The following is an 18,898-nucleotide window of genomic DNA, read 5'->3' as shown; positions in this document are numbered from 1 at the left end:
AGCTCGATTGGTAAAAGTCAAGGCGAATTTATACATATGTATATATAAATACGCCTTGGTAAAAGCAAAGCTCTTTTATTTGACACCTCATTTTTGAAAATCGAACGAACGATATTGGAACGCTAGATGTGATGACATGAATCGTGGCGTTAAATATTTAAGTTTCATATATTTATTAAGAAGACGTATGTAAATCATTTCCGTCTTGAAATAAAGGTTCCGACAGACAAAAATATATAAAAATCCTATATGATTATTATGAGAGGACGTAAATCATTTTCGTCTTGAACTAAACGTCCCGAGACGAAAAAATTTAAAAATAATTATTTTAAGAAAAAAATTATATAAAAATAATTATGATACGATATAATTATTATAAGACGATAATAATTTATATCTTAAAATAATCGTCCGCGTGACAAAAGCCAATTTTCTATTGTTCAGTAATAATTATAGAGCAATATTTAACTTTGTTTCTTATAATCGTTATGGTCTCTGTTTAAAACAAATTTCTGTTGCCTCGTCGTCACTGAAGATTCAGTACGCTAATAAGATGCCGTAAATGGTGCTGAAAGCGGACAGAGAAGTGTCACATGCTTATGAGTCCGTTCGTAGCGTTCTGAAGTCAGAAAATTTATCCTAAACGACATTAAAGGGCTGATGGCCTTAATAGGTTATGATCAAGCCTTTTGTACTGCTATTCCAGTTTCTATAGGTAATACCAATAATGGGTGTTTACTATTAAGTTCGGATTATTAAATTTATAAACACGAAACATCGATCACATCCGTATATTATGCATTTTAAATTAGTTTTTATTCTATAATTCTGAAAAATATTTTAATTCTCTATCTTTTTATGTCTCAACTATAGCAAAAAGTTGAGTAATAACGAAGATATTGGTCAAAATAAAAAACTCACGCTCACGCGCGCATTGAACTTATATCAGGCTTAAGTAGCAATGACATGCTAAAACAGTACGTTTGTGTTGAAATGACATAGCAATGCAAAAAATTTTTGAAAACGACAATTCTACAGAAAATGTTGAATTTTGCAGTACTTTAATTGTAATGCCAAATATGCACAACATTTTATTTGATATTTTGCGGAAGTTACCTTTTTCTAGGGTGGTTTAGAAATAAAGGAGACTGATGCTTTCTTGTTTTAGATTTACGAACTGGATCTTTATACATATATTTAGATTATAAATTCTCGCAGTCAATTGATTCCATTACGTCTGTCGGTTGCAAAAGTTCATTTACCACTTCTAATTCTTCAGCTAGTTTTACGCGCGGAGAACGACCAGTATTCGCTTTGAACATTGCAAATAACTCAGGCTCCGTCATAGTTATGCTGTGTTTGTGTACCATATGTTTTACAAAACTGTATAAAAGAAAAAGATAAAATTCAAATACATAAAAGTCAAGTTTTTTCGAGTAGACTTACTCTTCACGCTTTGGATTACCGTAATCGCATATTAAACATGAATAGGGCATTCTCCCCCCATGTTGGTATGAATGGTTTCTTAAAGACTTGCTGTTCTTGAACTCTTTACCACATATCTCACATTTTTTCATGATATTAGTATGCTTTTGCAAATGGTAGGTGAGGTGAACTCTAATTCGAAATCGTTGATCACACAAATGACAGGTAAATGGCATTTCTCCCGTGTGACCTCGCATATGTACTTTGAGCTCAGAATTAAAGGCAAAACTTTTATTACATACTGTACAGGGGAATTGTCGTTCCTTCGAATGCAATTTTCTGTGGCCGCAAAGAGTGCCACGAGTTTTAAAAGAATCCCCACAAATATCACAATGAAATTTACGCTCCGCAATGTGTACAGTATCAATATGTCTCTTTATATAGCCCACATAGAATTTTTTTTGACAAAACGTGCATTCCTTCATATCCGGTTTTATGTTTAAATGAGTTTTTCTTTCGTGTGCTTCCGTACTAGATCTAGAGCAAAATACTCGAGCTAAAAAGTATGTTTTTAATATGAATATGAAGGTATTATTTTAAAATGTTTAGTATTCAAGTTTTTATTTTTTACTTACGACAAAATGCACATAAATATCTCGCCTTTTCTTTTATATTCGAACATTTTATTTTTTCAGGAGATTCTTGTTCCTCTTGATTATTTGCTGTATCTTGGTTTTTCTCAGAATCCATTTCATGTGATTCACCCTTGGGGTACTTCTTTTTACTTATCCTGGGCATTATGACTCCACTTTTCTTGTACTCGTTTCTTTGCTTTTTTATTTCTTGCTTTGCTTCTGTAACGGTTATGTTATGCTTACAATTAAGATGTTTTCTAAACGATGAAGAATTTCCATAGCTTTTTTTACAGATTGAGCATACTAATATAACGTGCATGTTTTGGACATGGTCTTCTAATTCAGAAGTAGAAGAATAGTTGCTTCTACAATATCGGCATTTATAGCAAGTAGGTGGAAAGTACTTATAGTATTGACTTTTGTGTTTGCTTAGCAAATGTTCAACTAGTGCATCTCTATGTATTAACGTAGTTTCTTTGCAGTAATCGCAAATCACTGGTGAGTCGGTGTTATGCACCAGCTTTTTGTGTGTTCTCAATTCGTGAGGCATATCAAAGGTCTTCGAGCAATCCACGCACATAACTTCAGCTGTGATGAAAGAAAATATTATTATAATTAAAAATATTGCTAAATACTTTACCCAAAGAAAATGAAAATTTTTTAAAATTTCTTAGGCCAATGCACCTCTAAAGGCGACCATGTGTATGTATACATATGTAGCCCGAGAAATGGTGCAGCATCCAGTTTTCTATTAACTTCGCTTTACCATTATATTTAACTTACATTGATGTTTTTCGGATATATGTTTCATTAATTCGTTTTCAATATCATATTTACATTGGCAAATCTCACAGAAATATCCCACACTTTCAATTTTTATTTGCATTGGCGGAATTGTTCTTGGATTTTCCACAACAAATTCTGTCGGACCCTCTTTTTCACTTTCTTCTGCCTCTCGGGCTTGCAAATTTTCATCAACCATATTTTCAACCAATAAATCATTTTCATTCAAAATCATATTAGTTTTTACAAAAGCGTTTAGCTTTCGTTTCCTTTCGATTTCTTCCTCATCAGGATAGTCAAAGTCCGGTTTCGCTAAAGCCTTTAAAGCATCTTTAAACTTCATATCTAGAGGATCGTTTATATTCTCCTCAGGCTCCTATTAGAATAAAATATTTCTTAGTACGGGATATAGATATGTAAAACTATGATACTTCACTGTAAAGGGATAAAATTCATTAGTAGAAATATGAATCGACTCTGCCTCCAATCTCTGTGATGATAAAAGCTTTTTAAACTCTAAATGCGACTGTAGAGCGCATTTTTTAAAGTTATAGGCAATTTGGAGTTTTTGCGCACACGTTTTACAAATTGTTTTGGGAAAATTATCTTTATCCGATGCCTGCAGTTGAGTACAATCAGTAAAATAGTCAAAAAGAGATTTGCCATCTTCTGTGCACACAACACTCATATCAAGTAGAATACGACATTCAGTTTTCATACAAGCCCGACACTGCATTTTATTGTTTTATCTTCCTGAATGAATATTGTTACAAATCGCCTTTTTTTACACAAATATCCACAAATTGTTTCCAAAAAGGCCGAAATAGATATGTCGGAGAAACATCGATAAATCGAAAATATCGATGTTATGCTTCGATGAATCGAAAATTTTCCTCTTTGTAGCAGGGATGATATATGCGTTTTTTAAATTTTGTACCAAACGGAATCAATTTCCGCATTTGGATTCTTAACACCTATCGACTATTTTTGGGTAAATTTTCGGTGGGCACGCTAAAGTGCACAATTACCAAAAAATATACCAAATTGGCCGAAAAAGTACCAACATATAACTTTTTAAATTAAGTATATTTTTTTATAGGTACGTTCGTTTAAAACCTCCAGTAAAAAATTTCCTGCAACAAAATTCCTGTGAAATAGTGAAATCTGTTCTCTCACAAGAGAAAAATATACAGTATAGTATGCGAACGGAAAGTTTGCAGAAACTTTCAAGCTATCCGAACAGCTGACGGCACCTGGCAAAGACCTTGTGAATGCAGAGCGGCTAAGGCCTTCTGGTCACGTGACCAGACTAAGCAAGTTACACTTACACTTCTCACTTCTGGTGGGAGTTCTAACTGGTCATTGCATCATAGATAAGCATGCAGTAAGGAATATCATCGATCACCATGAGTAGTTAAATAAATAGATAAATAAATAAAACCCTACGAATACAATTCTGAACGCATGAAAAGCGTTTTGTGAAGTTATACTCTAAGCTTCCAATACAAATGAATATGTCAAAGCAAGTAATAAAAGCATACAAGCATGTTTACTAAGTGCAAGTAACACAAATACTTTACAAAAATATTTTACAAAATATTTAGCTTTTTTCTACGGTTTTTATTATAACAGCTACTGTTTATTGGTTTTAGCAGGTCTTCGTTTTAAATAAACACAACGCATTTATATTTATGAAGTGAAAAGATGAGTATATTTTCAACCACAAACATTTAAATTTTCGAGTATTTTTACAAAATTGTATCAAAAATGTCGATGTAATACCAATGTACTATTGAGATTAAAAATGTTACAAAAAAGTTTAATTGTACCATCAATTTCATCACTGCTCTGTATAAATATTCAAAGCATCGATACATCGATGTTTTTTGAACACTGACATCTCTAGTACATCGGTTCCCAACCTTTGGGTCGCCGAAGGGTTTTATGGTGTTCGCATGAGCCGATTTTATAGGCAACTTTTATACTAGGTTCACATATAAGTAGATTATCCTCATTTTCGAGCTTAACACCCTAATCTGTAATTATAACAAGAGATTAGCCATATAAAATTCGTCCCTTGTTAATCTGTAATTATAAAATAATCTCAGATTAAACCGATAACTTTTCGTTGTCTATCCTAGTTTTATCGATTGTTTTTGCAAAAAAGAGGAGAAATGCCAAATGTAAAAGTAAACAAAAATGTACGCTAGCAAGGAGAGGTTTGTAAAGGTATTTTTAATAAAATGTTAAGTTAAAATATATTTATATTGCTTATTATAGCATACAAACGTGATCACGGTGGCACAGAGAAGAAACATAACTTTTCCTTGAGATGTGAGAATAACAAGCACAACAAATTTGACGGCTAATAATCTGAGATTTGCCTGTGTAAAAGGGGTGATTAAAAAACGAGCTTTGATTGTGATAATATTGATATGTGAACATAGTTTTAGTTGAAAACAACAATCGCCTGGTGTGAACGGCCTTTCAAATAATCGCTTCCAATCATGCTTCCAATGAAGTTGGGGTGCAGCCAACTTTTGATTCAACTAATCGCCTCATGCGCAGCGTTGCCGAATTTACGATTTCATCGTCATTTTGACAGTTTTTTTTAGCTCAATGACGTTTCGACGATTTCCCCCCCCCCTGTAATGACGACTTTTTATTTTAGTTTTTCCACCTAGTTACATACAGTCAGTCAATAAAGTTTAGGTACTGCGAATTTTTTACAATACGGGCAACTATTTTTTAAATATTTTATTTTTCGATAATTTTTTATAAAAATATGGTCAATTCTACAACAAAAAACTCAAAAATCAGGGTTCCGAACCTTGTGCAAAATTAAAGAAAATTCCGCAAAATTGCATTCAAATATTACACTTTTTATTTACGCTCTCTAGAAAGAAGTTGGGTATGCAGTTTTTAGCCCATGCAATTTTAGTATAACAAAGTGCAAGTTTGTGGTGGCTAGGACTTACCATTAATTTTTAGGATTTTTTTTTGTTGAAGGTGTCGCTCCTTTTCTCCATATAAAATAATGTTTGATAATTTTTTTATATGGAATATTTTTTTTTTATGTATGTTATCGCATAACGATAACTCTTTTTGCATCGGATAGGTAGTGTCTCAGAGGTGGTCCAATACTAATCTGGTTTATATATATATATTTTTTTATATGAGAATTGAAGTTAGTTTTTTTTTGCTAAAAATTACTTGTTTGCTTAAAAATTACTATTTGTTTTATTCATGTTGCCGCCTAGCTTTGGACCACGTTAACCGATTTTAATAATTCTTTTTTTTAAAGGAAAGGTGTTACCTCACAGGTGGTCCCATTCTATTTTGGTTTAAATCCGATCATTGGATCATGAAAAGATTAACGATAATCTTAAAATTTTATATGAGAATTGAAGTCGGTTTTGTTTTTTGCTTAAAAATTACTTGTTTTAATTTAAATTTATTGAGTCCTTTTCCATGATTTCTAATTCTTTCGCTAATTTTACGCGTGGAGATCGGCCTGTATTCGCTTTGAACATTGCAAATAACTCATCATCCGTCATAGTTATACCGTGTTTATGAAGCATATGTGTTACAAAACTGAAAGAAATAAAAAAAAATTTTATTTAGCAATGTTTACTAAATTTTCAAAGGACTTACTAATTACGTTTTGCGCTGCCGTAATCGCATATAAGGCACATATATGGCATTATACCTTTATGTCGGAACGAATGGATTCGTAAAGACTCGCTATTTATGAACTCTTTGCCACATACCTTACATGTCTGCTTGACGTTATCATGACGTTGTAAATGATAGGAGAGATGAACTCTAATTCTAAATCGGCGGTCACACAAATGACAGCTGAATGGCCTTTCGCCCGTATGAACTCGCATATGTACTTTGAGTTCTGTTTTATCAATAAAGTTCTTATCACATACATTACATGGGAAGTGGCATTCCTTCGCATGCAATCGCTTGTGTCGGTTAATAGTATCACGGCATTTATACGAGCCACCACAAGTATCACAAGTGTATTTACGCTTTCCCACATGTACGATGTCCATATGTGTACTTAAATACTTTGTGCTGAATTTTTTCTTGCATACTGGACATTCCTTAAGTTTAATTTCTTTATTCAAATGCTGTTTTCCCTCATGTATTTCCAAAGCGTGTGTAGACGTTAAAATACGGGCTGAGAAATAAATAGAATCAAATAAAATAAACATAATATGTGATATTATCATCGCCCGCATGATAAAAATATACATATATATATTTTTGTAATATTTGTATCATGCCTTTAAATATCTGTATCATGACCTCCCGTATTCCAGAAACATGAATGTGTAAAAATGAAAATTTTGTAAAATCAAGCTTGGAAGTTTTTTTACGAGACTTAACTACATTTATGCAAGTGAAATTGTAAGATTTGTTTTCCGTGTACGCATGATATTCTGAGTTTTGGTATACCATAGAACATCCAAAGGTTAATTAAGTCAACCCAATAACTCAAAAGTGATAAATTTGCACATTCATGCCTCTGGCATAAGGGTGACGGTATGTATTTGTTTGCTTGTATTTAAAATGTTTCCACCTACGGCAATATGAACATAAGTACATCTTTTTTTCTTTCGATTTATGATTTTCTCTAATTTCGTCGAGGTTAGGCATAGCCGGTTCTTGACCATCCCGGTCAGTTTTCTTTTGGCTTAATCCATCTTGATTAATTTCCTTTCTATGTGTTGTAGATTTAGATTTAACGTAACCTACTAAATATTCCATCGGTTGAATATCTTTACTTAGATTTTTGCCACCGTGTTTAACAGTGTTATGTTGTTGTTTGATATGTCTTTTATATGCGCTACGATTTCCATAGCTTCTGTGGCAAATTTTGCATTCAATCCGTTTATCTTTCTCATATCCAACTTCTTCGATAACAATTGGTGTAGATGGAAGGCAATTTACTGAACGGTTGTGTATTCGCATGGCATGACCAGAGTAAGTTCGCGCTGTTGTATAATACTTCGGGCAAAACTGGCACTTAAAGAGTACGTGTGTTCTCACATGGTCTTCCAATTCCACTGCGCATGTGACGACTTTTGTACAATATTTACATTTGTACCCTTTAAACATACGTGGAAAATACTTAAGATACTGAGGTTTGTGTCTCTTTTCAAAATGCTGAAGAAGGTGACTTCGAGGTATTAAAGTAGTTTCTTTGCAGTAATCGCAATGCACTGGTGAATCGGTCTCATGAATAAGTTTTTTATGCTTCCTCAACTCATTGGGCATATCGAAGGCCTTTGAACAATTCACGCATAATATTTCCGCTAAGTAAAAGACAAAAATTAATTTAATTATTAAAACAGCACTTCTTTTTAAAAACTCACAATTGTGCTCTTCAGATGTATGCTTTATTAGCTCGGCTTTCGTTGCGCAATTGCAATTACATATTTCGCAGTCGTATACCAATTTCCGTATAGGTACAATACAACTATCAGGATTCTCCATGCAATCTAGGGAATTTTTGCTTTCTGTTTTTGTAACCATTGTTGTTTGCAATACGTCATCTTCATTTAATACGGGTAACTCGGGGACATCAAAACTCTCTATTGATTTTTCGATTATGTTTTCATCCTGAGCTCCCTCAAAACATGTGTTCAAAGATTCCCCTGGGGAAATATCTTCCATAGATACATCCAAGTCTGAGTGTTTGACACTATTTCCGTCCTCATTTAATTCAATATCGATGCTGTTGTTGCAGCATACAAACTCCATATCTATAGGCTTATCTGCTACCTCCTATATATTCCCAAATTGTTTAATATATCTGCATATTACTTTTAAATTCTGAATACCATTTACTTACCTCTTCTGTCTTAATAAAAACCGAACAAGTCTCTTTCTTTGGCGACGCTAATAGCTTCTTAAAATTAGCGTCTGATTCGCGAGCGCATTTTTTAAAGTTATAGGCTATTAAGAGTTTTTGCGCACAAATTTTACAAAGAGTTTTGGGAAAGTTATCATTAATTGAGGCATGTAGCTGTGTGCATTCATTAAAGTAGTCGATGAGAGGTTTGTCCTCATTTGCGCAAGGAACGCTCATATCAAGCAAGATACTGCATTTCGTCTGCATGCAACCGCGACACTGCATTTTTTATGAGTTTCTCTTACAATGGTAAGTGGAACATAGATACTTTCAGGCAACAAAATTTTATATTTATTAACTCTCTGCTACTAAATAAACGCGTCTTCCACGAATTCTATTTGTTTTAGAGATGGGAGGATTTTATCAGTGATTTAAAAATCGCTTAGTCAAGATTCAGACACGGCAACTTTTGTTGCGGCAACTCAAAGTTTGGGGAAGAGGGTGACGGGAAAAGGGGAAAGGCAAAGAGTTGCTCGTGTTCGGGAAAACGCTTTGTGCTCACGTTCGTCTTAGTATTTCAAGCTGGCGGTTCGCAGCTGACAACATTGTGTACAAAAGAGTTATTCTGTGTGAATGCGACGAGCAATACGAAAAGGGAAGCTGCCGAAAACGAGCAACAAAAGTTTCCGTCTCTGAACTCAGCCCGCGCTTATGCTTGACATCCAAAACTGCTTTTACATAGTTCAAGTATTGAATTCAATTCTGCTCGCATGTGGAAGAAAGGGGGTGACATCGTTTCACCCTTCTTGCTTAGCTTGTGACATTTTCGTTCTTTCCCATTTAAAGAATAAAAAACTTGAACTCAGCAGAATTGAAGCAAGGCGTATTCAATAAGGTGGTATCGGTACGTACATGTATTTTGTTTTTGATTTTGCGGCGAGGACTGTCAAAAACTTCATACGAAGGATGTTTATATAAGGTGGTGTTACTGGCGAATTTAGATTTTCGCCGTGGTACTTCTTAATGTCAAAATAGTGTGTTTGTTGTAATATGAATTCGCCTTGTTTACAACAAACACATAATTTTGACATTAATAAGTACCGCGGCGAAAATCTAAATTCGCCAGTAACACCACCTTGTATAAATTAGCCTTGTTAATGTCAAAATAGTGTGTTTGTTGCAATATGAATCGCCTTTTTTTACAACAAACACATCGATTTGACATTAATAAGTACCGCGGCGAACATCTAAATTCGCCATCAACACCACATTGTATAAATTCACCTTGTCTGCAGACATGCATGAAGAAAATTAAAAATTTTCAATTTTTCTGTTCGTTGTTTGCGACAGGTATGAACCATGAACCAACTAACAAGATCACGCAATCGGAAAAGAATGAAAAAAGTAAATTTCTGAGCGTTGTTGACATCTGCCTCTTAGGCAGAAAACAACCAAAGAAAATAAAAAAGGCGCGGTGATTGGGTGCGATCAAATTGGTATTTATTATAAAATATACAAAGTGAAACTTGATGACAATTAGCAAAAAAAAGTTCATAAAATATGTTTTTTATGATTGAAAGTGTTTTACAATCGCATATCATCACCACCGGGACGATTTTTCAGTCGTTGGTTCATAGGTATGAACGTTTAAAAGGTGTTCGCACGAGGCGATTTTGCGTTCAACTTTTGCATTCAACTCACGCAGGGTTGCACGAAAAAAAAGTTGAATGGCTAAATGTTGGCTGGCGACCAACTTTGTTGAAAGCGAGTTGAAAGGCCGTTCAACCAAAAGTAGAATGCATAGTTGAACAATGCAAACGCCTTTTTATGGCGAATATTTTTTAAATTTTTTTTTATATTTTGATATTTTTAGCCATTCGATTATTTTTCCTGCAGCCCTGCGTGAGTTGAACGCAAAAGTTGCCTGAAAAATCTCACGAGCGAAAGCCCTATTATAGTACACAACATGATAAAAACATAAACATGATGGTAAACCATGCAGACAGACCTTCATATTTGTATAGAAAAGTACAAACCCAACAAACATTTGCAGTCACAAATAAGTAAATTTTATTTTTTAAACTGATTCGCGTTATATCTTTACAGAAGATCATGCGAAGCCATGTACACGACTTATGTATAAGTAAAATAATAAATTTTGTTTTATTTTATTTTATATTATTACCGTTGGTAAGTACATACATACATCATATCGCACGCCTAGATCTAAAATGAGCTAACTCAAAATACAGAGAGGGAAATATAACTGCTTGTGGATCGTACAGATTAAACGCCATTAATACAAAGTCTGGGCTCGAATCGTAACATCCGTTCACGGATCGAAAACGAAAGAAAATTACGTGATACGTCAGGCTGTATAAGCTGAATGAGACAAAGAGTAAGTTTACGTATGTCATAATCCGAAAAATTTGTTTTTACGTGACTAGTACGATATCATGTGTGGCGATTCGAGCCCAGGTATAACAGTAGGTTTTTAGTAAATGTAAATAATCATGAAGAACAAATATTTGCATTAATTGGATGTACGGCTTATGAATCGATTTATGCAAAAAAATCGCCATAATTTTTTTTTTAGTTGATCGCACTTTAGAACTAGGTTTGCGATATATCGTCACCTAAAATGCAAAAAGACGTAACAAACATCGTCGCCGAAATGCAAAAAGTCGTAACTTATGTACAAAAAATTCAAAATTCACTTTTAGATTGATATGAGGGATTTCATCGAATTACAACTCCCCACATCATTTTATGAAAAAAAATTATTAGTCACGACTTTTTCCATTTCAGTGACGATGTTTGTTGTATGTATAATAAAGATACATATGTATGTATATACATATCGTCGTTCAAAGTGCAAAACCGCGTATGTGAAGATGTAGAAATTATTTTCTAGAGCGTAAAAGCACTCATACTTCAAAATGGTTCTCTTTTTTATAAGGCAATCGCATTTCTGGCTAGTATATTTCAGGACGAATGGATAAGGATTGAGCCAGCAGCTTGTGTGAGCAAATCCAGTTTTTGGCAGCCAATGTCAGTTACGCGGTTTTGCAGAATGACGATACGCGGTTTTGTACTTTAAACGACGATATATGTATGTATGACAGAAACTTTCGGAAACTTTCCTACTCCCAAATAAATTAAATCAATCATTTTTATTTGGAGCTATAACCGCCTACGTGATTTGGCCCAGAAAACATTCGATGAACTAATAATACCAAAGACTTTTTGAGTCATAGTTTTAGAGTTATTCTTTCATTGAAGGGTTTTAAGTGTTCTATAATTGAGCACAAATCTTACGTTCACGAAAACTACACGAAATTGGAAAAATTATAACATAAATATACGAATGTAATCTTATATATTAGCATTTGTTAAATGTTACTCTACAAGCGTTGGAGAAGCTCAATTTTTGTTTTCGGGAGTTATTTTCCACATTAAGAACACCTCTAATTATTCTTTTTCTTTGGTTTCTTGGGGTTACGTGAGCGTGATTTTGCCTTGCATAATGGGCAAATAGGAGCGTTACGATGAATTTGTTGATGGCACGAGAGACATGATTTCATTGGTGGCGGTTGTTGACGGAGATTCACATTAAAATCCGATCGGAATGATGGATGGTGTCCTATACCAATTGATGGCGCTTGCTGTAAGCGCGATGTGGGTGGGGGAGGCAATGGTGGTGCGGAGAAGTCACTTTTTCCTAAACGCACTGCCGCTCCAGCAGCAGCAGCCGATCCAGAGCCAGGTGGAGCGGGTGGCATAAAAGCATGGCCACCAGTTGGACCACTAACACCACCGGTAGGCGCTAATGCAGTTACCGTAGTTTCCGGTATAAGTGGATGACGAGGATGAGGACGTGCCAGGGATGTAGGTTGTGCAGCGGCTACGGCAGCAGCTGCTGCGGCGCTCACTTTCAAAAAATTAGTTTGAAAGCGGTCCTTTGAAATTGGGCTACCTTCCTCTTCATGTAATTCACGTAATGGACTAAGACCCAAATAGTCGCGACGCATATGGTCGATTTGATACTTAAGAGCAAGATATTCTTCATATACGCGATTGGCCATGTCAACGGAACGCGTTTGATTTTCCTTGGTTTGTTTAATTATATTTTCCATGTCATTTATATCAGCATGAATTTGTCGCAGTTCTTCGACGTGAGACATTTTCTCCTCGAGCAAATGTTCCATTTCTTTGCGATACTCATCGAGGCATTTTTCCTCATCGTCGCTTATTTTTACTTCTTTAACAATTTTCAATTTTAATTTTTCCAATGCTAAGGTTTTATCTCGTATATCTTTGATAGCTTCAAGTTTTGCATAATAGTGGCGTTCGTTGGAACTACTGATGTCGCTGGTGGCCATTTTTGTAAGTAAACCCCTCCTGCTTGTTTGCGTTGGTCGCTAGAAAAGATCCTCTTGCTGAAATTTCTTTGAATTTATTGTTAGTAGAACTAGTAACTCAAAATCTAGAATGAAATATGACTAACTTCGGATATTTATGGTCCTTTTTCAGTTACAAAAATCCGTATATATTTTATTCAGCAATTTATTAAAATTTGCCAAAAAAATTTCTGTCCAGCGTTGTGTACAAAATTGTTCTGCTTCTTAAAAGAAATTCATTCACAATTGAGTTAATTTATTGTGATTATTGGATGTTGTAAAGTGTTAATCACAGCCCACGGTCTTCCACTCGAAATCGCTTTTTTTTATTTGCTTATCAGACCGCAAGCATATAGTAGTTTTCATCTAATCTAAATTTCAATTAATGTACTTGGTTGTCGACACGGTTAAAAAAGTTACCAAAAACGTGCCACCGAAATTTTTTAATGTCTGAGTTCAGACACGGAAACTTTTGTCGCGCAACTCGTTACTTGTAGGAGAGGGAGTGACGAGGAAAGGGGAAGGGCACCGAGTAATTCAAGTTGGCGATCGCAGCTGACAACAACAATTGTTTACAAAATAGTTTCTCTGTGTGAATGCAACGGGCAACACCAAAAGGGAAGTTGCCGAAAATGAGCAACAAAAGTTTCCGTGTCTGAACTCAGTCACTATATGAATAATTTAACAAGACCTTTTATCTGGCCACCTTGCTTACCCGTTGTCATGGCAATCACTCTTCAGTATTAGATAAAAAAGTCACGAACATTTTTTGGCAAATTTATTATCAAAATAAATTATATTCTGTAATCTAATGCGCAACAATGGAATATACGCTAAATAATGAAATCGACTTTGAAGAAATGCGATGTTGTCGTGCATGTCTGTCGGTCGCGTCACAAGATGAACTTGCAGACTATATTGATTTGTTGCAGTTATACAGCTCCGAAAGCGATACTCTTACATTACTGGAGTTGTTCAATAAAAGCACACAGCTTTATATTGGGGTAGAAGATTTCCATATCGTAGGCTATCCTCCTTGCCATTATATTTGTGGTCGTTGTCGCCTTGATCTTGTCCAAGCCTATGAGTTTATAACGCGAGCACAGTTGAATCACCAATTATTAACACACTCGAAGCAAGAGATTATTAAAGGAAATGAATATGCAGAAGACCATGATGCCGATGAATTGGAAAAGGCGGAAGTAGAGGAGGAGTTTATAGAAAAGGTATATATACATACATATATAAAGGTATGTATGTATGCACATATGTGTGTAATTTGTGAAAATGTTTTTTATTAAGAATCCGTTTGCACAAACAAATTTGAAAATTAAAAATAAGTCAATTCTCTTTGCCATTTTAAACTTTGTTTAAAACGTCGTAGGATCAAACAATAATGAATGAAGTACATATGTAGCTACATTTTCTGAAAATTTGTTTTTAGGATTTTGAACCTGTCGAATATGAACGAAACTCAAACAGCACTGGAAGTGTGTTGAATGACGATAATAATGGTTCATACGAACCTTTACCAACTACACTCATTAGTGTAGAGCGTGTTTTCTCTAACGAACCAATTATTTCAAAAAGTAACATCAATGCCTCAGAAGAGTCACCGGACGAGGAAGAAGCTAAATCAAGTTCGTGTCTTAAATTATCTCAACGTGGAGCAGAGGAAAGGAATACTGGCGATGAGTCTAAGTCCTGTTTTGACTTCAAATGCGAGTTTTGTACATCGGTATTCCAATTCCAAAGAGATTTGCTTCAGCATTATGAAGTTGAACATGGTACATAGATACATAGAATTCACATACGATGTACATGATGATATTCGTTGATATACCTACATATACATATTTTTTCGACTACACTTTCAGGGGATAAAACACATAATTTCCCATGTGATTATTGTCCAAATCGGTTTGTGACGAAAAATGTACTACGTTTGCATCGACGACAGGTTCATCAGAAAGATGAATATATGGACTGCGAACATTGTGGACGCACTGTATTGAAGACATTCTACAACAAACATTTAAAGCGCCATAAACAGATGAAGTTCTTATGCAACAAGTGTCGTAAGTTAACTTGAATATTTGCCAACATATTTTATTTAACTTATATATTTCTCACAGCTAAAATATGTGCTTCCCGTTTCACACTTAAAAGGCATTTAGAACTCCACTCAGATGAACGTGATCGAAATATTGAATGTATCGACTGTGGAAAAAGATTTTTTACACTCGAAAATCTCCAATTGCATCAAACTACTCACATCTTACCAGAAGATCGAGCAATATTCGAATGCACAATTTGTTCAAAAACGTTCCTGCGTAAATCAAATCTTGGTTTACACATGCAAATGCATCGTGGCAAGACTATCGATTGCCCACATTGTGGCAAAAAGTTTGTACGACGCAAAGATCTCGAAGTACATATACGTTTTCATACTGGCGATTTTCCATATGCATGCTCGATGTGTGACCGGAAATTTGCTATAAAGGGCCATCTTAACTACCACGAGAAACGACATCTAGGTGTACGCTACAAATGTGATGAATGTGAAAAAACATTTATAAATCTCGCTGGCTTAAGGCAACATCAATACGAGCACACGGGAATGCCATTGTTGTGTGGAGTGTGTCAGCGTGGATTTCCTACCAAATTTAAGTAAGTATGTACAATCATTGTAGGATGCGTGTAAGGATGTACCTTAGTAAATGCAGAGCCAACAGTGATTTGCCACTGGTTCAAATAAATTATTTTCTATTAGGGTTCGCCGTCATTTGCGCACCGTGCATCAGGATCTTTTTAAGAAAATAGGTTACTCAGATGCGTTAGCAAAGAAGTACATATTTCCAGGATCAAAGTCGACCGTTGGAGAAAAAAAAGAAACTGAGTTTGCAGACAGTACTGAAGGCACTGTCGAGATGCTGGAGGAGCATGCTGGCGACATTCCACTAAACATGCTAGATGTTTAAATTTTGCTTTAGTAAAAGTAATATACGAGTTAAATATGTATGCGTTTTTAAGACAGCCAAATTTTAAATAAGCAGTATTTATTTAAAACCTATACACGATCGATATAATTTACAAATAAAGTGGTATACATAAAGTTACTTAAAATATATAATCTATTTATATTGGCAGTGTCTACACACACGCGCCACGGCAAGTTTAAAAATTACCGTATATCTACGGTAAAATTACGTGGATTATGTGTTGCCGGAGAAGTGGGGCAGAACTTCTTTATGCGTAGGCGGCCTTCGGCCGCGCTTAGGGATTATAACCCTTACTACTCAGAATTCTCCTTTCTGTGTGTGGGACAGAACTTCTTTCGGCATAATTTTTACCGTGGCACGTGTAAGTAGACACTCCCATTTATACTATTCTGCTTCCATTATTCAGCAACCCTCTAGTTCCGGTGGAATCGGAATGTCATTATGGGCTGCAAACTGCAGCAAAGCCTTGTATTTATTCTTCCAGTTAGCTATATCCTTGCGACATTGTTCGTTATCTTCGTGCATAGTTTCCAGCTCAACCCATTCATGCGATTTTTCTGTTTCCAAAACATCCTTCTGTTCTATACGTTTTATGCGACAACTAGCTGCATAGCCACGATTTTTCAGCGTTCGTCGACGCTGCTTCATACGCACAACCTCCTCGCGATTTAGGCCGCGAGACTTTAGAGTACGATTAAGGTCTCTGACGGATATAGAAACTAGCTCATCATCACTTATGTCTGGTATAGGGCATGGCGATAGTGGTGCCTGTAGGTTGAAAAATTTAATAGCAGTTAATTTTCATTATCATATACATATGTACATATGTACATATTGGTATAATGATGCTTAATTGGGCTTAGTAATAATTTTGCATTTACGTAAAATTGTTGTGTTACCATTGACGATTTTCTTTCTCGTCGGTGCTGTAGTCCGTCCATTTTCCGCACAATCAATTGTTTTGACGTTAAAAGAGAGCCACTTTATTAGTTTAGACTAGAATTTAATAAGTTTTTATAATATCAAAGATTTTATTGAAATTCAATTACCTGCTAAGAATCACAAATACTGAAGAAATACAGAAATTTACCAAAAGAGCGATGGATTTCTTCACCGTAAACAATCTTTTCACAAACTTTTCACAAGAGATGTCGAAAAAACATCGATGCATAGAAAATATCAATGTTCTGCTTCGATGCATCGAAAATTTTCCACTCGATGTATAAATAGTCGATGCTTCGATGTTTTCTGTAAACTGACATCTCTAGTACATCGAACCGCTAAACATCGCTTTGTCTGAAATTCGAAGAAATTGATGTTAAAAAGTTCAAAATATTGATGAAAATTTGTTGAATTTTTCTAAATTTCGTATAAAGTTAGACACATTGTTTTGCATAGTTTTAGCTAAAGTATGAACAACATTTTTATAAAAAATAATAAAAAGTGTTAACTAGAAAACGCCACGAATATTTAAGTAAAAATATCAATGTACGCCCTCCAATGCATCGACGAATGTCGATGTAAGTTTCGATGGGAAAACATCGATGTATTTTTGCCAATGACTTCCCTACTTTTCACTAGAACTGGAAAAATATCAACGACACTACCGATTTATCGATGGTTTGAGTTAAAAAAATAATATCGATGCTTTAAAACTATCGATACTATCGGCTGCAATGTAAGATCAACTAGTAAATTGTCTCCAAGTGAACAAATTTTCCCAAAAAGTATAAAGTAAAACAACAAAAACAATTTTCCCAAATCCGCTTTTGTGAACAATTTATTCAAATGGAATTGGTGATAGGACTGAATAAATAAATCGATGGGAATCGGTAATTCTTACATACATTGAAAATTTAGGTCTGTACTTAAGCGCATTTTCTACTACAAAAAATTGTAAACTTGCTCAGTTTAAAATAATTTTCCGAAAACAAGGAAAATAAATCTATAGTGTTTTGTTCTCTTTATAAAAAGAAAACTCAAATCCACTGGCAATGCAAGCAATTGATGAAACCATTTGCAACGCTGCTCATATTACCAAAAAACCTAAATTACAAGAAGGGACAACTCGTTATAATTGTAGCGAAAGTGCGCAAGTCTTGAATTCAATTCTAATCCCATATGGAAGAGAGCGAGTGAGAAGAAAAGGGACGAGTACACATGCGTCTGTACCGTCAAGTCGTTTCAACTTTCTTACTTTGTTTTTTACATTTTTGTTGTTTCCCATTTAGACTGGGTTCACACAGAGAAACTTTTGTGGCTCATTTTCGGCAACTTCTCTTTTACCATGTTCTGACGGACACAGAAAACATGTTTTTGTTGCTAAAACTGGTTTTCGACCTAAAACTTGTGTTTTCGTCAATGTAAAATCTGTTTTCGCTGAAAACTACTTGAAAACTCACATTAGTCACTAGTTTTTTTTCGATTATTTATCGAAGTAGAAGTCATATTTTTTCATCTTTAATACGCCATTTCGGATTTATTGTTAATTGGCTGACGAAAATAAAATAAGCATGGAAGTAAAAGGTTGTTAATGAAAAGAAAATGAAGGAAAAGTGTTTTGGTTTTGATTTTGGGTAGCAAAACTGTAATCAAAAGATGTAAGACATGTCAACGAAAACCATAACAACCGGTGTGAACAGCCCACAATCCCAAAACTCGTTTTCAAAGTGTGAGCAAGAGTGGAAGAAGGAGAAATTTTGCAAGAGAAACGTAGACAAGTTGCACAAGTGTGACGTCATACAAACAGCGATTCGGTCAAATTCACTGAGAGCAAGAGAATAGCGG

At 34.9% G+C, this 18,898-nt stretch overlaps 4 protein-coding genes across 10 annotated transcripts; 1 reads left to right on the top strand and 3 right to left on the bottom strand.

Annotated features, from left to right (window-relative positions):
• Positions 1 to 1,044: 1,044 nt before the first annotated feature.
• LOC118752926 (zinc finger protein Xfin-like) lies at positions 1,045 to 9,129 on the bottom strand. Its single transcript, XM_036487778.1, has 10 exons — positions 8,710 to 9,129; positions 8,231 to 8,642; positions 7,439 to 8,170; positions 6,498 to 7,032; positions 6,293 to 6,437; positions 3,280 to 3,582; positions 2,844 to 3,219; positions 2,061 to 2,648; positions 1,447 to 1,981; positions 1,045 to 1,383 (listed from the first exon to the last, which is right to left on the bottom strand). Exons 1-10 carry the CDS (start codon positions 8,992 to 8,994, stop codon positions 1,203 to 1,205), a joined length of 4,092 nt encoding a protein of 1,363 aa, XP_036343671.1. The 5' UTR covers positions 8,995 to 9,129; the 3' UTR covers positions 1,045 to 1,202.
• A 2,834-nt stretch (positions 9,130 to 11,963) lies between these two features.
• LOC118733419 (zinc finger C4H2 domain-containing protein) lies at positions 11,964 to 13,358 on the bottom strand. 2 transcript variants are annotated; one of them, XM_036462795.1, is made up of 2 exons: positions 13,217 to 13,358; positions 11,964 to 13,157 (listed from the first exon to the last, which is right to left on the bottom strand). In XM_036462795.1, exon 2 carries the CDS (start codon positions 13,089 to 13,091, stop codon positions 12,177 to 12,179), a length of 915 nt encoding a protein of 304 aa, XP_036318688.1. In that variant the 5' UTR covers positions 13,092 to 13,157; positions 13,217 to 13,358; the 3' UTR covers positions 11,964 to 12,176. The 2 variants fall into 2 exon arrangements, with proteins under 2 accessions (XP_036318688.1, XP_036318689.1); XM_036462796.1 differs by having other exon boundaries at positions 11,964 to 13,148.
• Positions 13,359 to 13,516: 158 nt separating this feature from the next.
• Positions 13,517 to 16,210, top strand: LOC118733418 (zinc finger protein 510-like). Its single transcript, XM_036462794.1, has 5 exons — positions 13,517 to 14,335; positions 14,554 to 14,896; positions 14,987 to 15,187; positions 15,245 to 15,779; positions 15,883 to 16,210. The coding sequence occupies exons 1-5, from the start codon at positions 13,931 to 13,933 to the stop codon at positions 16,088 to 16,090; spliced, it is 1,692 nt and encodes a 563-aa protein (XP_036318687.1). The 5' UTR covers positions 13,517 to 13,930; the 3' UTR covers positions 16,091 to 16,210.
• LOC118733422 (transcription factor MafK) lies at positions 16,148 to 17,275 on the bottom strand. 6 transcript variants are annotated; one of them, XM_036462800.1, is made up of 3 exons: positions 17,161 to 17,275; positions 16,993 to 17,107; positions 16,148 to 16,879 (listed from the first exon to the last, which is right to left on the bottom strand). In XM_036462800.1, exons 2-3 carry the CDS (start codon positions 17,050 to 17,052, stop codon positions 16,514 to 16,516), a joined length of 426 nt encoding a protein of 141 aa, XP_036318693.1. In that variant the 5' UTR covers positions 17,053 to 17,107; positions 17,161 to 17,275; the 3' UTR covers positions 16,148 to 16,513. The 6 variants fall into 6 exon arrangements, with proteins under 6 accessions (XP_036318693.1, XP_036318696.1, XP_036318692.1 ...); XM_036462803.1 differs by having other exon boundaries at positions 17,011 to 17,107; positions 17,161 to 17,271; XM_036462799.1 differs by having other exon boundaries at positions 17,011 to 17,092; positions 17,161 to 17,266.
• Positions 17,276 to 18,898: the final 1,623 nt, after the last annotated feature.

This window comes from Rhagoletis pomonella, unplaced genomic scaffold, assembly GCF_013731165.1.
Source record: "Rhagoletis pomonella isolate Grant_MI unplaced genomic scaffold, Rhpom_1.0 Rhpom_scaffold_00002, whole genome shotgun sequence".
NCBI classification, from domain to species: Eukaryota; Metazoa; Arthropoda; class Insecta; order Diptera; family Tephritidae; genus Rhagoletis; species Rhagoletis pomonella.
This window is presented reverse-complemented; position numbering and strand designations above follow the sequence as displayed.